Below are 23739 nucleotides of genomic sequence, written 5' to 3'. Positions count from 1 at the left end.
CAGTCTGAATGTCTAGCTATATTTATACTGAATTATAAGGATCAAAAAAGGAATGAAGGGTAAATACAAAATAATCTTTGTAAACAATCCTTAGATGATACCCAATGCAGAATGTTTAATGAAGTAGGTGAGTCGCAGCTCTTAAGACACAAAACAATACTATAACTCAAAGTCAAATATGTACTCATTGGCCAGATATATGCGTCGGAATATAAGAGCTGCCAATGCCAGAGTCAAGATGACAATCAGTACAGCGGATCCGCCGTGATCAGTGTGGTGGTTTCTTGGCGGCCGGCCCTGGGTCACAGCTGGTGAAGGAGACGACCTTCTCTGACCCTGCTGCTGGGCCCGGCGCTGTCGAGGGCTCATGGAGGTATCCTCAGCTACAGGTTGGGCAGGTTGTTGAAGGGACGCTGCTAAGGTGTTCTGGACTCCACACTATGAAATTTTAAGAAATTTTGTTTGAAATTGGCAAAGAACACTTGTATACATACATACAGGCTCTTCAACAGCACACGGAATCTCCGAGCGCTAAATATGACTACGGGCAAAACTACCAAGAATTCTCTGAATGCTGAGATTAGTAATTCACCCCCCGGAATAAGTCAGCAACACAATTTATTCTGAGTGCTCACCAGGTAGAGGAGGGATTTACCAGCAACAAATAAGCCCAGGACAGAGTTTGCCCATATTCTCCATAGATCGCTTTGTACTCTCCTCCAGCAGCAATTCAAACAGTATCTGCTGGGCATCTGGGTACCTCCCTTCTTTCAGGAGAGTCAAGGAGGGAAGCAATTTGATTTCCACTTCTACATAAAAGTTTGCCATATTCTAAATGGCAGAAAAGGGCAACTCGCAACAGCGTTCTTCCCCCAGTGTTATCTTATTACATCAACAATCATAGAACACAGGAAATAATTTCAAACCATATGTTCTTCATAATAATATTGTTATAAAAAATAGATGTGGTTTTCAAACCAGGCTTATCTTTTCTCACAATCCCTGTCAACTGAATTGAACACAAGTCTAGAAGAACTGTTTACTGTGTGTTTGAACTGTGCTATTCTATGAATGTAAAGCATGAACTCTTGTCAAGAGTGCCCTGGGGGGCTTCCCTGGTGGTGCAGTGGTTGAGTCCGCCTGCCGATGCAGGGGACACGGGTTCGTGCCCCGGTCCGGGAAGATCCCACATGCCGCGGAGCGGCTGGGCCCGTGAGCCATGGCCGCTGAGCCTGTGCATCCGGAGCCTGTGCTCCGCAACGGGAGAGGCCACAACAGTGAGAGGCCCGCGTACCGCAAAAAAAAAAAAAAAAAAAGAGTGCCCTGGGTATGTGCTGAGAAACACGCAGAGGTGGTTAGGGGAGACTCAGTGTATTCCCCTGAAAAGCACTGGATGTCAACTGCTTTCCATCGTTTCAATGAACGCTTGGTCAAAGCATAACCACAATGTGGTACCGAGTGATTCAAAATCGTAAATGTGTTTTATAGACAAGAAAGCTCTACAAAATATGAATTCCACTTTATTTATATAGATACCCTAACTCTACCTCTAATAACCCAACAGTCTTTCTTATATTGAAAACAACTTTATGCTGATTATAATAGTGTCAAGACACATTCTTTCAAATAAAAAATAAGAATGTATGTTTTATTCAGAATAACTTTTTCAATTGAGTAAATACAAAAAAAGTATTGAACGAAAATACTTTTCATTATAGAAATTTTCAATATTTAGAAAAAAAAGAATCTAATAATGTAATTTAAATACCTTTTTTTTTAAAAGGTAAGAGAATGAGCTTTGTCCTGGCAACAACTGTAAACATAGGGAAAAACTGCTGATCTAAGTTACCTGCAGAATAAATTACATTTTAATTCTGACAGCACCCCAACATTAAAAGATTTAAATAATCTGAGTTTCTTAAAACTATCCTTTGGAAGCACTCAAATGTAGTGACCCATAACCCAGAGGTAGAAAGGAACTACCCACTCTGAGTTAAAAATAAAAGTGCTAATGCTGAATTAGAGGTGCATGAACTTGGACTTCCATACTCCAGGGCTCAGGAGCAAGGTGCTCACTGAAGAACAGATACACAAAGCTGTTACATTTTATGATGTCTAATGTTGCCACACTGTGTCATGTAATGACTTATTACAACATTCCGCTGGAAATCTCCCATTCTTTCAGCCATTCAGCCAAGCAGATAAAAGTGTCTGATAGAGCAAAAGTACTCAGGGCTTATAGGGAAATGGGTTCTTAAGGAAAATAAATAACAAGCTGGTAGTATCAATTCAGAAACTAGCATAAGAGACTGACTCATTTTAAAGCTTTGATTTTATACATGTTGTTTTTTCCATTAGTTTGAGGGGAGAACACTATCCTGCCCACATACCTGACTAAAACAGGGAGTCTTATCATTACTAGGCTGGCTTCGCCACTTCATAGATGTGTGACCCTAAGCAAGTCATTTAATCTAAGACTCAGCTCCCTCTCCTGTACAAGGATACTATCCAGTTCAGTAGTTGTGAAGATTAAACAGGATAATGATATAAAGTGCTTAGGATACACAATTGCTTATTAAATGTTAGTCATTATTAATATTACTATCGATATATCCCTTTGAAGACTCCAGATTTAGGTAACAAAAAAAGTCATGACTTTATTTAGGGCTGCTTTTCAGAACTTTATTAGTATGATTATTTGGAGTTGAAGGACTAACTGTACTAAATTTTGGTGGTTCATATTGAACTGCAGATGGAGAATCAGTATGGCCTTAGCATTTTCAAAATGCCGTAGGTTTGGTGGTAGGACTTTTAAATCTCTGCTGTTTGCCTAAACTTGTTCAAACACACATATCACAGAATGAAGACTTAAGTCATAATAGTTTCCATTTCCTTCATTAAGATGAAGTGATATTTCTGGGAACATAAAAGTATGTGACGTTTATATTTAATTAAATTATATTTAAATATATATAAAAAATCACAGTCACAGATAAGTCCTTTGTTATATATATATATATATATATATATATATATAAGCTTTTCTATAGTAACCTAGAATAGCATCTGGGAGGGAGTTTTGTGTTTGCTTTTTAACACAAAATGAAATGGCTTATTCAGAACCTCAATCCCTGGGAAGAAGAAAAAAGTCCGATAGACTGGAAAAACAAAAATCGACCATCAGTATTGTTCCCATTTCTACATAGCTAAAAAATCTGCATCAAATAAACAGATGGCCTGATGTTATCTGCTGTATTTAGACTTTGGGCAATCTCTCGCCCCCTCAAGGCTAAAAAAACATACCTTATCTGGAATTTGATGTATAACATCTCAGTGAATTTATATTACACTTGCATGTAAAGCAGCTACCCCCAGCCAAAATGAGGTTTCAGTTACTTCCACAGTGATCAAATTATATAATCACACTCTGAGATAATCTGTATGTAAATGTAGTTAAGAGCTAAACTTGCAACTGTATGCAATTTTATTGTTTTAACCAGAATTGGTATCAATTACCTAACCTACGAAAAAGAGTTCTGCTTTATGTACTTTAAAATCAAAATGGGTGGTGATCATTTTGCAATGTATAGAAATATCAAATCACTACGCTGTGCACCAAACTAACGTAGTGTTGTAGGTAAATTAAACTTCCAAAACAAACAAACAAACTCACAGAAAAAGAGATCAGACTTGGGGTTACCAGAGACAAGGGCCTGGGGGTAGAGGAAATGGATGAAGGTAGTCAGAAGGTACAAATTCCCAGTTATAAGATAAATAAGTACTAGGGATGTCATGTACAATACGATTAATAGAATGAACACTGCTCTTTGTTATGCATGAAAGTTGTTAAGAGAGGAAATCCTAAGAGTTCTCATCACAAGGAAGAAATATTTTTTTCTTTTTTCATTTATTTTGTATCTCTGAGATATTGGATGTTCACTAAACTTACTGTGGTAATCATTTCAGGGTGTATGTAAGTCAGATCACTATGCTGTACACCTTTAAACTTATACAGTGCTGTATGTCAATTATATTGCAATAAAACTAGAAGAAATAATAAGAAAAAAAATCAAAATGGAAAAGACTACTGTAATAACAAAACTACTGTTTGTGCAATCTAATTTACTAAACTTCTTCATTTCTTTATCTGTATTCCTAGTATTTTTTTAGTATTTTTTTAAAGTGCCAATCCTAAGATTCATTTATTCAACCAACAAATACCGATTGACCATCTACTATATACAAGGCACTATGCCAAGCACTAGGGATATCGTGCAGTAGAAAGACAGCCTTGATCCTCAAGGAGCCTACATTCTGGGAAGGGAGATAGACAATAAATAACTAATTATAAAATAAATTATAACTGGAATAAGTATAACTGGAATATGCAACAGCAGACTTGACATAGATTTAAAATAGACTAAAGACAGATTTAAATACATCACAGGTATTAGGAGACTGTCCTTAGAGGTGAAAAAAGATTACTACCCTCCTCCTCTCTGTAATAGGATGGTTCTATTTTTAAAAAAACTATTTATGATATAAAAAAAAATTAGAGGGCTTCCCTGGTGGTGCAGTGGTTAAGAATCCACCTGCCAATGCAGGGGACACGGGTTCGAGCCCTGGTCCAGGAAGATCCCCCATGCCGCAGAGCAACTAAGCCCGTGTGCCACAACTACTGAGGCTGTGCTCTAGAGCCTGCGAGCCACAACTACTGAGCCTGCATGCCTAGAGCCTGTGCTCCGCAGCAAGAGAAGCCACTGCAATGAGAAGCCCTCACACCGCAATGACGAGTAGGTCCTGCTCGCCACAACGATGAGTAGCCCCCGCTTGCCACAACTAGAGAAAGCCCGCGCACAGCAACGGAAGACCCAACGCAGCCAATAAACAAACAAACAAACAAACAAACAAATAAAATCCATAAGATAAATAAATAAATAAATAAAAATTAAAAACGATTAGAATTCTAAAGGTGAAAAGTAATCTGAATTTTTAAAAAATACTGCAAGCTAAAACATTTACTGACTAAAATTAATTCACTGTATCTCTCTGTAATTCATGAAATTACATGGGCAACACATAAAAATGATTTAACTCTTAGCATGCACTTTTTTCTTATACTTCCATCTCCAGTCCCCCAAAAACCTCCTTTAGAGCACCCTCTCCCCTGCTTTCTCCAATCCACTTCTTTCTGCCCATCTCACTCTCTGAATGGGAGAAGACCGCTCAGTCCCACTTTATAATAAGGATTCCTGAGTAAAAGGAAAATCTGTATTTGCCCAGCTTCTATTTCAATTTTCCTGACCCTTTAAAATCCTCTATAAACTGGACAGGGGGGAAAGATGTGGCTACTCAACCAAACAATCTGTTACGAAAAAGACAGTTCCTCTCTTGTATATAGGAAGGAGGGACTTCCCTGGTGGTGCAGTGGTTAAGAATCCGCCTGCCAATGCAGGGGACACGGGTTCGAGCCCTGGTCCGGGAAGATCCCACATGCTGCGGAGCAACTGAGCCCGTGTGCCACAACTACTGAGCCCGCACTCTAGAGCCCGTGAGTCACAACTACTGAGTCCGTGTGCCACAACTACTGAAGCCCACGTGCCTAGAGCCCATGCTCCACAACAAGAGAAGCCCGTACACCGCAAGGAAGAGTAGTGCCTGCTTGCCACAACTAGAGAAAGCCCGTGCACAGCAATGAAGACCCAATGCAGCCAAAAATAAATAAATAAATTTATTTTAAAATTTTTAAAAAGAAAGGAAAGTCAATGTTTTCCCCATAATCTTAATTATTTATCAACAATCCAGTCACAGTTTCTTTTTGTGTTGTTTTGTTTTGCGGTACACAGGCCTCTCACTGTTGTGGCCTCTCCCGTTGTGGAGCACAGGCTCCGGATGCGCAGGCTCAGCGGCCATGGCTCACGGGCCTAGCCGCTCCGCAGCATGTGGGATCTTCCCGGACCGGGGCACGAACCCATGTCCCCTGAATCAGCAGGTGGACTCTTAACCACTGCGCCACCAGGGAAGCCCCAGTCACAGTTTCTTAATCAGTCTCTCCAACGACCAAAGCCCACTAATGTTTAGACAACAGGTCAGGGCACAACTAATAAGACCCATAACATCCATGTACTCTTTCATTCAGTAATTATTTATTAGACACTTAACTATGTACAAGGGAGCACCGTCCAACAGAACTTTTTGAGATGATAATGTTCCGTACCTATGCTGTCTAATACAGTAGCCACTAGCCACATGTGGCTCTTGAATACTTGAAATGTAGCCAGTGTGACTAAGGAACTGAATTTTTAACTTAGTTTCATTCTGAATAAGGTAAATACAAATTTAGATAGTCACATGTGGCTAGTGGCTACTGTACTGGACAGAGATGGTCTAAGGCAAATCTTTGACTCCAGGCCTTTAAGTCAGTGCCTTAATGCAGCTTAACAAACCTTCCAGAGATAGAGTGCCTATTTAGAAAGCAGCTAATGTATGTATATTTTGTTTCATTCAGAGTCTAGCACTATATTGAAACTAACTTTTCAGAAAAGTCATAGAATTCTGGAAGGACAATAGGACCTAAAATTTGTTTAGTCCAGCCCCATTTAACAAAAAAGAAGGCTCAGAAGATATGAATAACTTGCTTAAGATACTATAATTCACCAGAGGGAGAGCTAGGCTAGAACCCAACTGTTAGGAGAACCAAAATATTCAGATATTTCATCTAGATATCGCCTCTTTACTGCAAATAATGACAGTGGTATAGATATAGATATAGATATAAAAGACAAGAGCCATACCGATGTACTTGCTGTAGCACCCTGGAATGTTGTAGGTATATCATCCTGTAAATCGTTTAGTGAAAAAGAGTGGTTTAAGTCCGACTCAGTGATAGTCTTTCCAGATGAATTGACTTCTGCCTATAAAAAAAAGATACACCCAAGAGCAGTGTCACAAGAGGAGATGTACAGAATAACCCACAACCTACTAAGTCCTCTCCTGGATTTATTTTAATTAGTACTTTAGTATCAACTAGTCAGTTAAGCTCTGAGCATTCATTCATGTCCAATACTGTGCTAGATATTTTAGGAAGAGTAGACAACACCTATTCTCAAGGAGCTGTTACTTGGTGAGGAACAAAACTAACACTCCTGGTTCACGATCCACTCCAAAAAGCTCTAAAAACTAAAGTTTTTTGTAATTTTCAGGCAAAGTCTGACATGTGAGGCTATTAACAGTCTTGATCGCACATTACTGTAAATATTCCCAGGCTTGCTGATGAGATATTAATAGATTTGATTACGGGGTGCTGCCCGAGATCCCACTATGGATGTTAGTATAGGTTTAATACTTCTAAAATCTGAAATTCTGAGGTACAAAAGACATCTGGCCCTAAGATTTTCAGAGAAGTAATGTTAAGTGCAATAGGAATCCTCAGAAGGAAGAAAATAACCAACATTTATTAAGCACCTCCTCTTCCAGGCACCGCAGTAAAATAGAAGGGAAAATTTCTCCCAAGAACTGGACATGGAAGGATATACAAGATGTAGAGAGGGGAGAAAAGGGAGGAGGCAGCATGTTGCTTAAGGCAGGTTGACTTTTCTTGATGGAGCTAAAAATTAAATTCCAGAAGTAATTATATGCAGAGCAAAAGGATGAGAGACATGTCAAAATATTAATAACAGCTATTTCTTGGGGATGGGATTATGCATGATTGTTATTTTCTTCTTATTGTTTATCTATATTTTCTATAATAATAGTTAAAATTTATTAAGCACCAGAGACAGTTCTAAATGCAACACATTTAAATGAGCATTAACTCAATTCTCGTAAGAATCCTACAAGTACCATTATTATTCACTGATGAGAAAAAGGTAAAAATGTAAGTAATATGCCTGATGTCCTACTACCAATAAGCAGCAAAGCTGAGATTTGAACCCTGGCACAGTATACCAGAGTCTAAGTTTTAACCATTACCATGCTATAATAATAATGCTGCTTCTGTGAATATATATTATTAGTTTTGTAATAAGAAAAAATTATTTGTAAAAACCTCAGTGAGACAGAACTACATTGCTTTACTTTCTGTCCAAAAGTTGGCAATAAACAAAAGGGCTACAGAATTAGAATTTATTTACAAATTTAGAGTACCTTAAAACTGATTTGTCTAGCCAGTTCCTTGGCTTCTTGGTCAGCCTGACTTGAATCGCTTCCAGATTTTAAAGGCAACAGGACATCCTTCATGGCAAAGCCACATCCCTCACAACAGAAATCTTGTGATCTGGTAAGAAGTAATTTTTTAATGGGTATAAATCAAATACTTGAAAGTTAATCCAAGACACTCAAATACCGAATGATTAAATTTAAAAGATCACTCAACAATTCTGTATCACACTCATCTACATGCAAATTAGACAATTTTGGCAATAATTATAGTTCTGAGACAGATACACAAGTTAAACTGTTTTTCAAAAAAATCCATGTCAATTATACCTCAATTTTAACAATCTGAAATTAAAAAAAACCAAAAACTAGGGCTTAGATTTCATTTTTTCCTAACATACTGCCTAAATTAAGTAAGCTTTAGATCTGTAAGACAAAACATATAAATTGTTTAACTACACTGTCCTCAAGATCACACATAACAAGCCTATGTTAAGTCTATGTAAAAAGTCCATTTTAAAGCTCAAATCGGGAATTCCCTGGCAGTCCAGTGGTTAAGACTCGGCACTTTCACTGCTGTGGGCCCGGGTTTGATCCCTGGTAGGGGAACTAAGATCCCACAAGCCATGCGGTGCAGCCAAATAAAAACAAAAAATTTTTTAATAAAATAAAATAGAATTTACAGATATTTCCAAGGAAAAACTCACAAACCCTACTCATCAAAACAGTAGTGCAACTTGAAAGATCAGAGAACTTGTGGAAAATCCAGACAGACACTGAAATTCATCATTCATTATAATAAGTAGAGGCTCAAAATAAGCCTGCTAACTAGACTATTTCCTAATATTAATTTGTTTCTGTATGTTTTTATTTTCTTCTTTGTATGACTGGAAGTAAATGTGTACAATATGCAGAAATATATATTGTTACATTGCAGAACTTTTAAAAACTATTTTGTCCTACTTCTAGTTCAACAAAATAAGAGTCTTAGATCTTGAAGAATATACTATTTGTAACTTCATGTAGACAAAATATGTGTAAAAGTTGTGTTAATTTAGTGTTTATTGATGAATGTTTTTTGTTTCACTAGAAGTAGCATTGCTGTCCATATCCTTTGAGAATCAGTTGTATCCAAATTATTTACCTTAAAATGTGTTTACTTTTTTTTTTTTAACAGTTTTTTTTTTTTTTAAGATGTTGGGGGTAGGAGTTTATTAATTAATTTATTTATTTTTGCTGTGTTGGGTCTTCGTTTCTGTGTGAGGGCTTTCTCTAGTTGTGGCAAGCGGGGGCCACTCTTCATCGCGGTGCATGGGCCTCTCACTATTTCGGCCTCTATTGTTGCGGAGCACAGGCTCCAGACGCGCAGGCTCAGTTGTGGCTCACGGGCCTAGTTGCTCCGCAGCATGTGGGATCCTCCCAGACCAGGGCTCGAACCCGTGTCTTCTGCATTAGCAGGCAGATTCTCAACCACTGCGCCACCAGGGAAGCCCAAAATGTGTTTACTTTTAACTGAGAAGTCAGATGAAGTTTAAAGGAGAAAGTTTATTTTTAATATATTAGTATTAGTTTGCCCACAAGGACAGTATGCTACCATGGTTGAATGCAAAATCATGTTTTAGAAAGCCTGTATCACAGACTAAGAACCTAGAATATATAGAGTGAGAAGTCTAAACAGAAAGTTTTTTGGTTTTTTTTTTTTTTTTACCTTGTACATGAAATGAACTGGATGGAAGTATCAAGATAGAAAGTCGACATAGGAAATCAAAACAAGTGCTATGTACTCCAAGTACATATTATAGTTTGTGAATAGTAGCTGCAAGGTATATACCAAACTTGGGAATAAGGTTTAAAAAGAAAAGTTGCTGATAAAACAGGGAGTCTATCAAATCTTCCAGAGGCTAAAGTCTATCTGATTTAACAAACATCTATGGAGGGCCAATTCTGGGCTGTGCTAGGGTAAGATATACTATAATTTAATTAACATAATAGGTCTGAAAGGTGGTAGGCAGCAAAGTCCAGAACAGGACAATGATCAAAATCAAGAATTAGTTTTAGCACTACTCAGAGGAGAGGCTACTCTGAATCTAATGACTAATCTGGGTTATACAGACAGAATGTACTTGAAAAAAAACCAAGAAAGCAATACCACTGGGAAACTATAACTTGATAAAGAAAATCTTTGCTTTATTCCAGATCATTTATTGAGCACTTGCTATGTGGCAGAAGCTACAGATACAAAGATGATAAAATGGATTCCCTCCCTGCCTTCAAGGAGTTTTTAAACTTTTGTGGAAAGCTACATATATATCATTACTCTGGCTCTTTTCCATCTGTAAAACTGCCCAAGTGGAGATAAATGACCAGTACTATCTTCTAGAAGGTATCGCTCATTGTAGGTTGATATTATCAACTACTTTTTAAAACAAGATAGCATGAAACAAATTCTTTAGAGTCTGGTCGCCCCTGGGGAAATTGATACAACTGAATTCCTGAAATAGTAAAACTAAGACTAGATCCTGCAGAACCAAGGTGAGTCACAAAGAGATAGAGCCTATCTCCTAGTAGCCATTATCCAGAACTGTATTCAGAGCGTAACAAATAAGGAAATGCAAAACTTACTTTTTTGCAAGGGCTCTTCTTTCCTCGGGTGTGTAATCTAGAGAACCTATGGCTCCCTCTCCTTTTGTTGGCATAAACCCAATGATGGCTAATAATGCTGTTCTTACTGAAATAAAAAGTAAACATCAATCTAAGTTGCTCTGTAAAAGGAACTGGGTTTACTCTGGAAAGAGAAAGAGAAAAGACTCATAGGGTTTCACTGAAGAGGTACAAGTAGGGGATTGTATTAAAATGATGCAAAAATCTAGACAAGGAAAAGAATTTTATTATTTATTCAATAATATCAAATTATTTATCCAAAACAGCTTCCACCTCAGGAGAGTATTATACATTATTATTATGAATTGACTAAAGTTATATAAGATCTATATTCACTTTAAATACTTACTACTCCATGAAGGCTGCCAAGTTTCAGGATGATGTCCCGAGATGCTCAAACAGATTTTCTTGCCTACTTCAAATCGTCCATTAGCCTTAGGAATAAATAAGGTATCTTAAAAGTTATACATGTGTGTGTTTAATGTTTTATACTTTAAAGTATAAATATATTTTATATATAAAGAACTTTTAAAGATAATTTTTTAGAGAATTTTAAAAGGATGGAACCTCCAAGGGGATAACAGATTTTTGTCCTCTTACAGATACTCCACAAATATTTGCTGGATTCTGAATAAATAATAAAAGCTGTTTTTAGAAGTTGTAGCAGCTTTGTGAAACTGAGTTGCACAAGTAACATCTAAATAACTGACATATAAAGATGTCCTGATAGCCTCCTCTGTGCCTAGTATGGTGCTAGACTCTGGGAAGGATCTAAAAGAGAAGAAACTAGATACTGGGGAGGAAGGCTCTGAGATGGGAGTGATTCTCAGAAGGATGATGCAATTTCATACAAGAACACAGAAGTGAAAGATGAGAGAGAATGATTTCAGTTTTGTCTTGGCAGAAGAGCTACTGATGATGTCCGGCAGGGAGGCAGAAATACAGACGTGCTGGTATCAGAAGAAGATAATACATTTCTGGTACCTGACTTTCACAGAGGTGATCCTTGAAACCATTTCATAGAAATCAGAGAAAACAGCTGTAGTCTGAACTCGTAGACTATCCACACTTACGGGAAGGATAGGAAAAAGAGGCATGAAGTTAGAATATAAGTTCCACGTGGGCAGAGAATCTGACTTAATCTCTGCCACACCCACAGGGTGCATGACACATGTTTAATAAATATTTGTTGAATGACGGCTGGAGAAGACTTTTCAAAAGAGAGGAAGTGAATCAGAAAGAGTAAGTCCTGAAAACCAGTACACATGACGACATCAGCGGTGAACAGCTGCTCCCCCACTGCCCGCCCACCAGTTTCCCCACACACCAGCCCTCCCTTCAGACCACCTGGCTCTCCCCACGATCTAGCAACTAAAAGAAGAGAAGGGCCCCTCCAGGGCCTCCTGCTCCAGCCTTACTGCCAGCATTAACAATTCTCAACAACACCTAGTGTTTAGTAAGCTGCTTCTATATGCCAGGAACTTTATAGTGTGATTATATTTACCGTACACATCCCTTTTGACAAATGAGAAAACTGAATTTCAAAGAGATTATGTAACCTGCCCATGGTGTAATGGAAACCGCACTGGCCAGAAGAATCCAGGGCTATTGGCTCTAAAACTAATGCTCCTTCCACTACACCAAACACTATAGGTAAAAGCAACATTAATTTGGTAATGATGAATATCTTTTCTTTTACCATTTGCTAACCCCATGTGTATCAGATGTTTAACTTAAACTTAGAAGGAATAGGATGAAGACTGAGAAGAGGTGGTGAGATTTCTCAAACTGGTCTCTGAGACTGGTGTGGTAAGCCTGTTTAAACAGGGTGCTATGTGTGGGAACACAACACAGAACACAACAGGCTAAACTAGAGTTAGCATGTCTTGAAGGTTATCAGAAGAGAAAAATAAGACTGCAGCTTAAAGTGGTAGCAGAGATATGGGAAGGTTTTTGTGTTTTATTTTTGCTTCTTTCAAGGTTAGGGGATAATTAAACACACATAAATGAAAGGAAATGAAGGAAGAAAAGCTTAACACTTAAGAGAGGAATTTACTGATGGAATAATGTCCCAGGAAATAAAAGAGAAAACTGGATCAACAGCTTTCCTTTACATGGAGATAAAATATGTGAAGATGGAGAGAAATTCTAAGATATAAATAGTAATAACATAGCTAACACTTATTGAGGACTGTGTCAGTTCTTATTCTAAGAGCTGCACGTAAAGATGAGGAAACTCAAGAACAAAGCATAAGAAACCTGAGAAACTGAAGGAGATAACGTGATTAAGAGGTATAATAACAGTAACTACCCTTTACTGAGTACTTACCATGTGCCAGCCTAGCACTTTGCATACATTAATTCACTGAATCCTAACAACAACACTATGGCAATTAGCATCATAAGTACTTCTCAGATGCTTCAACTTCCTAGGAATTTTTTTCCGGAAAAAAATACAGTCCAAGGTCTGGTCTCCAAAAGCAAAGTTATAATAATAATGGTCCACTATATTTCTTAATGAAAATGAGTATGCATACACACTTTACAGCCACCAGGAAGAGTTACAACAGAAGCATTCCAAAAAGTCAAGAATTCTTACCGTTAGGAGAATAATGCTTGGTGGTTTCATGGGATACTCTGGTGGCAGTACTATTCGTCCATGATAAACTCCTCCATCAAAATCTGAATCTGGGGGCCCTCTAACTGTGAAGTGCCATTCAAAAAGGTTATCCTGAACAAAAACAATAACCAACAAGGAATCAATAACATTAAAAAGTTGGATTTTTTTAAATCAGTGAGTATTAGAAACATGGGTGAGAAAAATTAACGTTTTCTATTATTGCTAGAACAGTTTCTAATGCACACAATGTCTCAAGTATAAAAGTTATAAATAAAAGCTATTAAATCTAGTTTTCATGTCCCATAAGAGCTAAAATGTTTTTAAACAAATGCATTTTAAAACATCTAAGCATTGTTATATATTCATAAATAAGATCATAGATTTACATATTTCCTATTACTTTAGCTCCATTTATTTTCTCTGAAAATCTCTTCTGGAGCCCTGAAGTTTTAATCTGGACTAACTGCTTTCTTGACACATTCCAAAATTCTTCACTTGAATGTCTTCTAGGTTTACTGGAATCTCAATCTTCCTCTGTATTTATTTGTTGTTGTTTGCTTTTTTGGTTTTTGCATTATTTTGATGTGGTTTATTGTCAACTATGTGCCTCTGAAAGGAATACAAGGAAGAAAATCTGTGTTCTGGTATGACTGAAAATATATTTATTTTGAGTTCATGCTTGATTGTTCTCTGGATGGGGATTTAATTAACTAATTAATTAATTAATTAAAAAATCATTTGATCTAAAAAAAGATTATAGACTTAAACTGTAAATTAATCATTATATCCTAATTAGTGATAATTATGATTTATATAATCAAATAATTTACTATAAATTTAGATTGTTTTAGCAAACTTTTAAAAATTATCCCTCATAGATGCCTAAAAGCTCTTTAGTAAGTGGTCACTAATATTAACACATAGGCTGTTAACATCATCTTACAGTTAACCACGTACTTCATAGTTTGCAAAATGCTTGCATATATTATCACATCTTATTCTCACTATTACCATGAAAACAGATTGGGCACATTTAAATACCCTCCTTTCACAGATGGGAAGACTGAAGAGAGGTAGAGATGTTCATACAAAAAGCCCAAACTAGCTGTAGAGAACCCTCAAGGCGCTAAGTCTTCCACCTGTAGAGTCTGGAGTTCTTTCCACTTTCCCTCCTGAGGGAAGACCTAAAATTAATTTAGTATCTGAGGCCCACTTTATAGAGAACAGAAATCTGCTTCTTCTAAAATGTCTGATTCTGAATGGCTAATAGAAATACTCAGTGTACACCTGAAACTAACACACTGTAAATTAACTATACTTCAATTTTTTTTAATGGTTAAAAAAAAAGTTAAAAAACCCCCAAAAAACTCAGGAACTATAGGGAATAAAATATCTCAATAAAGCATATCAAACACATTTGTAATGACTCGAAGCAATGAAAAAACAATTTTAAGAAACTTGTTTAAAATATTAAAGTATCAAAATACATATGTAGAAGACAGAGATAGAAACTAACCTCTAAAGGCTGTGCATGATAATGATCTGTTGGATCTTTCAATTCTGCTGCTTCTTTCATTAAACGTTTAACGGCTAAAATAAAATTCACAAGATAGAGACATTTAAAATTTACTTTTCTAAGTGATTAGCACAGATTTACAAACCCAATGAAAAAGTTCCTACTTCAACAAAAAAGGTGTAGAGGACTTGTTCAACAGAGCATATTATTTAATTATGGGATAACAGTAATAATGGTGGGGAGGAAATGGCAGCTAGGCACTAGAAGAGTTACGTGTTAAACTAAATATACAGGGAAGTCTCATAAAGTCACTATTTTTATTTAGTAAGTACTTATATACACTTCCTATATGGTAGCACTCAAACATTAACTCATGTAATCCTCAAAACAACTCTGAGATAGGTGCGATTTTTAACCCCATTTTCCAGATGAAGAAACTGAGACACGGAGAAATTATACAACACGTCCAAGGGCACACAGCTGATAAATGACAGAGCTAGGATTCCAACACAGGCAGTCCAACTCTACCTTGTTAAAATATTTAACAAAAACGTGGCCTCTGGAACTCATGCTCATGAACAGTAAACCCCTTATATCCTCAACCTCTTGGGACTTTCTACCCACTATCTTGCATTAACTTAAGGGCACTGTCCCCAGAGGTCAATGAATCTCTATAGCCCTAGCTGAATTCCTTTTTCAAACGATTCTTCGGCTTAATTAAAACCTCCAATCCACTGACCCCATAACATTCTTCACCCCACCTATACCTATATTCACTTTCCTCTTCATCCACACTTTTGGTTCTTAGGAGTTCCTCTTTCATGTTCCCCTGACAAAATTTAATTCTAACTGAGCCAACTCAACCATCTTCTTTTTCTTTTTAATATTTATTTTATTTATGGTTTTTTTTTGTCTGCGTCGGGTCTTAGTGGCTACACACAGGCTCTTCGTCGTGGTGCACGGGCTCCAGGGCACGTGGACCCTGTAGTTTGCCACGCGCGGACTCTCGTTGAGATGGAGCTCGGTAGTTGTGGCCCACAGGCTTAGCTGCCCCGCTACCTGTGGGATCTTAGTTGCCCGACCAGGGATCGAACCCGTGTCCCCTGCATTGGAAGGAGGATTCTTTACCACTGCGCCGCCAGGGAAGTCCCCCAACCATCTTTTTATCTGGAGTCTATACCCAAACAGCTGAGCATTACTGAAGGGGGTTTAAGAAGTCAAAGACAGGCACATTGATGCCATTATAGAGTTATTTACAACAAGCTCCGCTGGGACACAATGCCACCCTGTGTTCCTACGTTTCTCCAGGAAGCCTCCACCCAACCCCCTCCAACGGGCACTCCAAGACTATCTCACACCTATTTACTCTCAATTCTCTTCCGCCTCTTTCAGTTCATGGCACAGACTTCTAGCCCCCTGATCAATGACTATTAACAGCTTATGACAGTTTACAGTCCTATGTGTATCTGTACCCTCTTTCCTCCCCTATTGGTTCACAAAGGTCAATCCTTTGATTCCAGCCCCCTCACCCTCAACCTTTAGGTGCTAAAAAAAATGTCAGGATACGGGTGTAGGATACAGGAGAGCAAAGCCAGGGAAACACCAGATGGCCCAAGGCTCTCCAAAACTCGGCTTGAGAACCAACGGACACAGTTCAATACGTGCTATGAGAGAGGTGTGCACCAGGTGGGCACCTAACCTGAGAGCAGACAGAAGAGAAGAGGGGTCAGGTCCTGACGTCCGAAAGAAAGACAGTAGGAATTGCCCGGCTCGGTATGAATAAGCAGAGGAAATGATAAAAGTAAATTTGGGGTGGCACAGGTTGGAACGTTACGGGGAGAGGTTAACTGAGAAGCAACTCTCACACACTACAGCCAATGTGTCAGGACTTTTTGCATAAAATTTCATTTTAATCAAGGTTTCCTAAGCTGGAAAAAAAGTCTTAAGTCACTATCCTATTCCATAACTATTAATATTCTTTTCCATCTCCAACTCTGAGCTAAGCCCTATAGGCAGAGAATTTGTTCATCTGATCAGCAAATATTCATTAAGTTCATACTAGATGCTATAGCTACAACCAAAATAAAATATAGCTTCTGTTATCAAGGAGCTTATAGTCTGGGGGGAGGAGTCAACACAAATCAGCATGATAAATGAACGCTATATTAGAAACACGCACATATATATTGAGACACGATCTCCCCCCAAGTTCCAGGCACTAACTAGGCTTTGTTCAATTCTTTGCACACAGTTCACCTTCTCTCTACTTCAGACCTTCCTTCCTACATAGCAATTCCTCAGCTTGCATGGCTGTTCCTCCTCCCTTCCCCCACTTCATCATTGAGTCAGGATCCCGCCAGACTTTTATGAAGTTTACTCAGGAAGGTCTCCCTGACACCTTCCTTTGTCCACTCTCAGAGGAGCGACTAGAGATTTCCATTTGGACAGATAAAAATCCTTGAGGAGTCCTGGCAGGAGAGTGGAGAGCAGGAATGTTCTCTAAGTTATTTCGTTTGGAAACCATTGCCCTGGATACTGGCTCGAGTCCCCTTGCTCTAAGTCCCCTTAACACCCTATAATTTCTCTTTCATAAAGTTCATCTCACTTGTGATTAACACCTGTCCTTCCGGCTCAACAACATTTACTTCATTGCAGTCTCCTCAAGGCTTAGCACACAGTAAGCACTCAAATATTAGCTGAAATGAATTTTACTATCTTCCCCCCAACAAAACTCTTTCCAAGGATCTGATTAAAATGCAGTGGTTTTGGGGACTTCCCTGGAGATCCAGTGGTTAGGACTCCGCGCTTCCACTGCAGGGGGCACGGCTTCGATCCCTAGTCAGGGAGCTAAGATCCTGCAAGCCACACAGCGTGGTCAAAAAAAAAACAAGCAGGGGGCTTCCCTGGTGGCGCAGCGGTTGAGAGTCTGCCTGCCAATGCAGGGGACACAAGTTCGTGCCCCGGTCCGGGAAGATCCCACATGCCGCGGAGCCGCTGGGCCCGTGAGCCATGGCCGCTGAGCCTGTGCGTCCGGAGCCTGTGCTCCGCAACGGGAGAGGCCACAATAGTGAGAGGCCCGCGTACCACACACACACACAAAAAAAAGCAGTGGTTCTCATATTTATTTGATAATGAGATAAAATCCTTCGTTCAAAGAAAGGTTTAAGGAGAACCTCAATATGTAAAACATAACAGCAGGGCCAGCATGGAAGGGCCTTCAGGCTATTTATCCCCATCCGCCCATTCTACCTAAGGGGCCCACGGAAAGAGAATTGAAAGCCCCTGTTTTAGAGCCGTGTAAAAATATCACTGAGTTAATATAATTAGATATAAATAAAATCATGGAAGTTGTTATGAAGTTAATTAGTTTAACTTGATTACTGCTGTCAGCAATCAAAGATGCCAGGAAGACTTTTTCCTTTATCCCTCATCAGCAGGCTGCAAAATGATTAAGCAGAAGAGGTCAGATTTTATGCCATTCCATAACATTATCACATTTTCTCTGCCTCTTCGTCACCCAGCTCAGTTCAACAGAGGAAAATAAACACCCAACGGATATTATGAGAGATGTATGAAAGGGTTGGAATTGCTACAGGAAAGAATTTAAAGGAACAATCATTGGCTCAACCACTAAACAAGTTGATTTTATTAGTCCACGGGCCACACAGGCACATACCATGTGAGAGACAAAGTACAAAGCCAAACAGAAGGTAAGATTATTCTAGTGTTTTTATAATCTATTTTTTCTGAAACAACATATACTATGAACACCTTCGTGAAAAAGAATGTGGACTCTGGAATTAGAGCTGCATTAAAATTCTGGCTCTGGGGACTTCCCTGGTGGCACAGTGGTTAAGAATCCACCTGCCAATGCAGGGGACACAGGTTCCATCCTTGGTCTGGGAAGATCCCACATGCCGCAGTGCAACTAAGCCCGTGCGCCACAACTACTGAGCCTGTGCTCTAGAGCCCGCAAACCACAACTACTGAGCCCACACTTTAGAGCCCACGTGCCAAAACTACCGAAGCCTGCGCACCTAGAGCCCGTGCTCCGTAACAAGAGAAGCCACGACAATGAGAAGCCTGCGTGCCGCAACTAGAGAAAGCCCGCACGTAGCAACGAAGACCCAATGCAGCCAAAAATAAATAAATAAATTTTAAAAAATATGGCTCTGGTAATTTGTAGCTCTAAATCCTTGAACAAGTCACTTATAATCTTATTTTGCCTCAATGTTCACATCTGTCAAATGAAAGTCAATAATTTTGTCACATAATTCTCCTTTCCTTTTCACCCCTTCCTCCTCCCCAGGTCAGAAATGGATTGAGATTTAAGGCCCTCTCAATGATTCTCCCTGGTTCAAATCCAGGCCATAAGCATATGTAGTTGGCCACAAGGCATGGCTCCCTAGCTCCCCAAAAGAAATATCACTGCTATGGAATAGTCGAGATTCAAAGTACCGCCTGGAAACTAAGGCTAGAGCATAGTCTGCCTCTCCTGATACTCCATCTCTTGCTACCACATGGATAGTGAAGAAACTTCTTCCACTCCAGCTCCTCTCTTATCTCTTTGCAAGGTTATCAGTGGAACTATCCAACCATGGTAAGACAAGATGTGCCAGGAAAGAGAAGGAGGGTGGGGAGCACATGCATGCCTGCTCTCATTCTTCCTTTTCATGGCGGCCACATGATCACTCTGGATCCAAACTCTAGGCTCCAAGGGCCTCCCATGAGCATTCTTCACATGCCCAGGTAGCTCACTGGGCTTTGGAGACAAAGCTCCAGCTAAAGGGGTCTTTTACAGGTCACTGTCTCTCATGCATCTGTTTCTCTTGGAAACTATCAATGAATATCTTGATATCATCCATCTCCAAGTTATCGAGGATGTGAATCCAACGTCATGCTCCCCAACCACATCTTCCTGCTCCCATAGTGAAGGCACTTAAGCAAATACTTAAGGACTCATGTTTCTACCCACAAAGACCCTGCAAAGGTGTCCATTCAACTTAAAGAATATCTGAGCCACGGAGATAGAAGAATGACTAAGACCTGCTTCTTGTCTTCAAAAAGCTTGTAGTGAGAGAGAAAGACATGAAAACAATTACAACACAAATATTGACCAAGTATGCACAAATACAGGGACTACCTTAGTCTGCCTATGGGAGCTGGACAAGGCAGAATCTTAAAGAAGCTTGAAGAATTAATAGGAATTTCAAATGGATAAAAGGGAAGGCATTCCAAGCAGAGGTTCCAACAGGGACCAAGGCAGCATATAGGTGAGAAGAGCTGCTCCATCTGGAGAATCACTCAGGCAAAATGGATAGATGGTAAAAATGCAAAGGAGCACAGGAGTGACAGGAGATGTGGCTAGTGAGGAGGGCAAGCTAAACAGTTTACTTTGAACTTAATCCACAGCTATCAGGAAGCTACTGAAATGTTTTCAATTTGAGGAGTGACCTAATCAGTTTTTGTTTTGTTTTAATTGATCTGGTGACAATAGCGAAGGATTAGATATATGTGACTGTGTGTATTGGCACCTGCGTGAAAATGCATGCATTTGTGTGTTTCAGGGTAGAGCGTGGAGTAAAGGAGTAGACCAAGAGATCAAAGACGACGCCAGTGGATTCCTGGGGGGCTGTCAAACCCTCAGTTAGGAATATTAGGGTGAGGTGCAAGTTTGGGGGAGGAGAGAAAACGGATCAGTTTGGTTTTGGGTTTTTATACCTAGGAGAGATTTTTTTGGTCTGTAGGAAATTTGGGTAAAGATGTTAAATCACCAGTAAGTTCTATGTATCTACAGCCTAGGAGAAGGGTCTAAATTGGACATTAAAGCTTCAGAATGATTAGTGTGAAGGGGCGGTAGACACCCTGGGCGTGGATAGAATACCTCCTGGGTTTCTGATGGAGGGAGTAGGTGCCTTTGCACCAACCTCTTATATGCCTGCCAATCACCTGCTGAACGCAACCCATAGGGCCCTTCCAAAGAAATCTGCCACAGGAGGTTCGTTACACATACGTCTCCCTACTTCGTACTCTGCTATCCTGCGACTTTGGCCAGAACGGACCCAAAAAGAGATCAGGGAGCCTGATGCAGAGGCAAGTACTCATACGCTAGCCAGAGGCTTATGAAGTGGTTCCACACAGAGCTCTGCACACAGCCAGAGGTCCATTCCAGAAAGATCGTAAAAAAATGTTTTCCATTGTAAAGCAATTATACTCCAATAAAGATGTTAAAAAAATTTTTTTCCCATCTATAAAATGAACAAATTTACTATCCATATGCTAACATACTGGCCTTTAACCAGTTATTTGTACTGTCTTAACTTAATTGTCCCATCCATACCCCTAAGACAACTCCACATCAGATAGAGAGAAAAAGTGTTATATCTCTTACATTGTGCAGTGCTTTTAAACACTTCCTTTCACACATGCATTACCCTACGAAATATTACAAGACAATAAAACAAAGGAAGGAAACATTTTCACTATGCCTCCTGCACTTATTCAATAAGTCCCGTATCTCATCTAATTTACCTTTTCCATGAACTCTAAATAATCTGTACAATGACCAAAAAAGGTTTAAAATTTTCTTTTCATTTTTAGAACAGCAGCGCTACCTTTGAGGAAATGAAACCAAAAAGAGGAAGCAATTTATTACACAGTAGAAGCATGTCTACCCAAGTTCAGCCAGATGACAAGTAGGTCATATAGTATAGAAACATACAACATTCTGGAGAAGTTTAAATGCTTACCACAATCTCAGGTATGATAACCTAACAAAATTGAGCAAGGTCCTCTGACAACAATCTCTTGGGACCCACCAATCCTCCATTCCAAATTGTACTATTGTACAATTGTACATTTTCATTATTCTCTGGACATCGCACTAAGTACCTCAGCTTGTCTCAAGGAACTTGATACCATGTGACCAAGGAGTCACCCTACGTTTTACCTACGTAGTTTTATTAAATTCTAGCACAATCTTAACAATGTAGTCATTCTACCATCCAATCTTAAAATTAAGCTTTTCTTTCCCTCTTTCTCTTTGATCTCCTTTTTTTTTTTTTTACCCTGGTGTTCTTAGGAGATGGGCTGGGGGCGGGGATTGTGAATCCACTGAAATTGAATCCTATAAATGTATTTCCTGGAGAGCCCATGGCCTTTGCCAGATTTTTCTTAAAGTCTTTGCCTCCCCAAATGTTATGACCAATTCTGTAAACTTAGTTACCTAAGAACGTTTCTTAGCCTGACAGCACTCTGGTTAACAAAGCTCTGTTCAATCAGTATCCTCAGGCTTTTCTGGATTCTTTGTACGTTTTTAAGTTATTAAAAAAAATCAAGGATTCACAATTAGCTCTTTCCATGAGCATGCTAATCTTGCTGATTCTTACTGAGAAATTGCTTCTTTGGAAGAACAAAAAAAAAAAAAAAGAACTAGGAAGGGTTGGTCAAACCATCACTAACATCCTAGGATTATCATTTAGAGCTGAAGTGTGGAGCTTCTCCCTCCTAACAAATTTATCAAGGTACAGATCGAATACCATTTATAGAACACAAAGATTCCAAGCCTGTCTTAATCTGAGAGCGATGCTTACTTTTCGTGCATCTTTATGATACATCAGAAAAGAATTTGAGGCTAGGATTGTTTGGCTGCTTCTGTGAATGAAGCACGAGCATTAAATACAGAAAGAGAAGTTTCTATGACTGAACACAGACATACATCATACTAGTCAGTATGGCAAAAATCATGGTTAGCTCTAAAGTACACGGCTCGACTAGTTTTCGTAGCTTTCTGGTTAACTGGTATAGTCCAGAACATTTCCTTTATGTCTGTAATTCTATTCGCCCCAAATGCTGCAAACAGGACGTTTAAACTAAATCCTCAAATGCGAGTGGGTCAAGCAGCTAATAAAAGTCCGGTGGCGGCGACGGAGAAGGGCTAACGACGGTGTTCAGGGCGCAGGTACGGCTAGGGGCTGATGATCACTATTACCCAGGGCCATCACCTTTACACCTGTGCTCGGGGATGAGTTGATAACCCAGCTCTACGCGGCGAAAATGAGGGCAGGGCAGTCGCGGTGCCGAGGGGAGTCCCCAGGTTTGATGACCGCTCGGCAGCCCTGCTGCGCGGCCTGCACCAGCCCGGCAGGCGGCGGGCTCGCGTAGAGCGCGAAACCGGGAGCGGGGCCGCGAGCGGCGGCCGACGCGAGGGAACGACGGCGTGGGGCCCTGGAGTACGGGGTCACTCCTCCCTCCCGCCCACAGTGCGGCACCGCGCCCAGCCCGCAGCCCCGCTCACCCGGACTCTTCAGGTTGTAGCGGGTCTCCATGGCGGGTCGCTGTCCCGGCTCCGGCCTCCCGGCTCGCCGCCGCCGCTGCCGCCCGGGTCTCTGCGCGGCTTGGACCGACCAGACCTAGCCCAGGAACCTCCGGGGACGCCCAGCCCTGGCCAGGACTGCCGGCGGGGCGGGAGGGCGCGGACGAGGCGCGGGCTCCGCAGTGGCGCGGGCTCCGCGGTAGCGCCGCCTCCTCCGCTGCTCCTCCGCCTCCCTGAGGGCTGGGCAGGCGCCGGCGCCGGCCCGAGTGTTGCTGAAGCGGGGGCCCGGGCTGGAGGTCAGCGTCCTCGTCTGGCCGCGGGCCCAACGCTGCCGCGGCCGCCCGGTCTGCGTCACCCGCCCTCTCCCCGGTTTTGTGAAGTTGTCCTGACGTGGCAGTCGCCTCGTGGCGGGAGGGCGGCGCGGCCGCGGGCCACTTCGCCGGCCCCGGGAAGCCCGCTCCGGGATCTGAA

General features: G+C 40.3%; 1 protein-coding gene across 1 annotated transcript; it reads right to left on the bottom strand.

The window, feature by feature from the left end:
* Positions 1 to 90: 90 nt before the first annotated feature.
* UBE2J1 (ubiquitin conjugating enzyme E2 J1) lies at positions 91 to 23739 on the bottom strand. Its single transcript, XM_060114974.1, has 8 exons — positions 23251 to 23739; positions 14955 to 15028; positions 13418 to 13549; positions 11168 to 11252; positions 10780 to 10885; positions 8146 to 8275; positions 6795 to 6914; positions 91 to 438 (listed from the first exon to the last, which is right to left on the bottom strand). The coding sequence occupies exons 1-8, from the start codon at positions 23279 to 23281 to the stop codon at positions 160 to 162; spliced, it is 957 nt and encodes a 318-aa protein (XP_059970957.1). The 5' UTR covers positions 23282 to 23739; the 3' UTR covers positions 91 to 159.

This window comes from Mesoplodon densirostris, chromosome 12 (assembly GCF_025265405.1).
Source record: "Mesoplodon densirostris isolate mMesDen1 chromosome 12, mMesDen1 primary haplotype, whole genome shotgun sequence".
Taxonomy (NCBI): Eukaryota; Metazoa; Chordata; class Mammalia; order Artiodactyla; family Ziphiidae; genus Mesoplodon; species Mesoplodon densirostris.
The sequence above is the reverse complement of the archived record's forward strand: the minus strand, read 5'-3'. Positions and strand labels throughout refer to the sequence as shown.